The sequence below is a fragment of the Callorhinus ursinus genome, unplaced genomic scaffold, assembly GCF_003265705.2.
Source record: "Callorhinus ursinus isolate GAN/ISIS: 27379988/994484 unplaced genomic scaffold, GSC_fseal_2.0 scaffold7, whole genome shotgun sequence".
Lineage (NCBI taxonomy): Eukaryota > Metazoa > Chordata > Mammalia > Carnivora > Otariidae > Callorhinus > Callorhinus ursinus.
Genome location: NW_027397069.1, coordinates 44,492,695 through 44,494,556, shown reverse-complemented (window position 1 = coordinate 44,494,556; position 1,862 = coordinate 44,492,695). Strand labels below are relative to the sequence as shown.

At 40.4% G+C, this 1,862-nt stretch overlaps 1 protein-coding gene across 1 annotated transcript; it reads right to left on the bottom strand.

Moving 5' to 3' along the window:
* Positions 1-312: 312 nt before the first annotated feature.
* On the bottom strand, positions 313-648 carry LOC112826904 (large ribosomal subunit protein eL32-like). The gene has a single exon (XM_073894287.1). The coding sequence runs from the start codon at positions 646-648 to the stop codon at positions 313-315; it is 336 nt and encodes a 111-aa protein (XP_073750388.1).
* Positions 649-1,862: the final 1,214 nt, after the last annotated feature.

Below are 1,862 nucleotides of genomic sequence, written 5' to 3'. Positions count from 1 at the left end.
TTTCTCCCTGTCCTCCATGAGTAACAGGCTTGTTTTAGTTCAGCCTGGGAGGCTCCCAAGTTTGCAACCAAGCAATTACAGAATATTATATGCAGTCACTTGGGTACAAAGATCTCAATAACTAGAATACAAGATCATTGAAAAAATGAACCAAATTCCACCAATTGTTTTTTTTAATTTTTTAATTTTTTTGTAGTTTTATGATTTTACTAACACAAATATGATGTTCACAACAAGCTGTCTATTCATTTTCTTCGCTGCACAGCCTGGCGTTGGGATTGGTGACTCTGACTGCCAGCCGGGCTGCTCTTTCTAAATAGCTTTGCGGTTCTTGGAAGAGACATTGTGAGCAATCTCTGCACAGTAAGATTTGTTGCACATCAGCAGCACTTCAAGCTCCTTGACGTTGTGGACTAGGAACTTCCGGAAACCACTGGGCAACATGTGCTTTGTTTTCTTGTTGCTCCTGTCACCAATGTTGTGCATCAAGATCTGGCCCTTAAATCTTCTGCACACCCTATTGTCAATGCCTCTGGGTTTCTGCCAGTTGCACTTAATTTTGACATAGCAGTCTGACTGGTGCCGGATGAACTTCTTGGTCCTCCTTTTAATGATCTTGGGCTTCACTAGAGGTCTGAGGGCAGCCATGATGCCCAATAACAGATGGTTGCCACCTCTGTAGGCAGCGCCAAGGAAGAGTTTTTAATCTTTTTTTAATATTAACATATAATGTATTATTTGTTTCAGAGGTACAAGTCTGTGATTCACCAGTCTTACAAAATACACAGTGCTCACAACAACACATACCCTTCCCGATGTCGATCACCCAGCCTCCCCAACCCCTCCACTCCCCTCCGCTCCAGCAATCCTCTTTGTTTCCTGAGATTAAGAGTCTCATGGTTTATCTCCCCCTCTGGTTTCCTCTTGTTTCATTTTTTTTCCTCTCTTCCCTTATGATCTTCTTCCTTGTCTCTCAAATTCCACATATCAGTGAGATTATATGATAATTGTCTTTCTCTGATTGACTTATTTCACTTAGGATAATACCCTCTAGTTCCATCCACATCATTACAAATGGCAAGATTTCATTTTTTAAAATTTTTTTAAAGATTTTATTTATTTATTTGACACAGAGAGAGAGACAGTGAGAGAGGGAACACAGGTAGGGGGAGTGGGAAATGGAGAAGCAGGCTTCCCGCCGAGCAGGGAGCCCAATGTGGGGCTTGATCTCAGGATCTTGGGATCATGACCTGAGCCGAAGGCTGATGCTTAATGAATGAGCCACCCAGGTGCCCCAAGATTTCATTTTTTTGATGGCTGCATAATATTCCATTGTATATCTATATACCACATCTTCTTTATCCATTCATCTGTCAATGGACATCTGGGATCTTTCCATAGTTTGGTTATTTTGGACATTGCTGCTATAAACATTGGGGTGCATGTGCCCCTTCGGATCACTACATTTGTATCTTTGGTGTAAATACCCAGTAGCACAATTGTCCACCAGTTGTCTTATACTCTGTAGCCAGCATAATATTTACCATTTATTGAACGCAAAATACACATATTTTAGCTCCACCATCCTTGGTTTCACTTTCCACATTTTCTGTTACCTGTGATCAACCATGATCCAGAAACAGATGATTCTCCTGCTGAGGTATCACTAGACCGTCAATAGTGCCAAATGTTATGTCCTGATGCCGACATCATTCACTTCATTTCATCTCATCACATAGGCATCTATTATCTTGCATAAACCCAACAAGAAGGGTGAGTCCACACAATAAGGTATTTTGTTCACATTCACATAACTTTTAGTACAATATTTTGTTATAACTGTTCTATTTTATTATTAGTTT

Coding starts and splice junctions, on each gene's coding strand:
- LOC112826904 (XM_073894287.1), bottom strand. CDS start 648: ATGGCTGCCCTCAGACCTCTAGTGAAGCCCAAGATCATTAAAAGGAGG.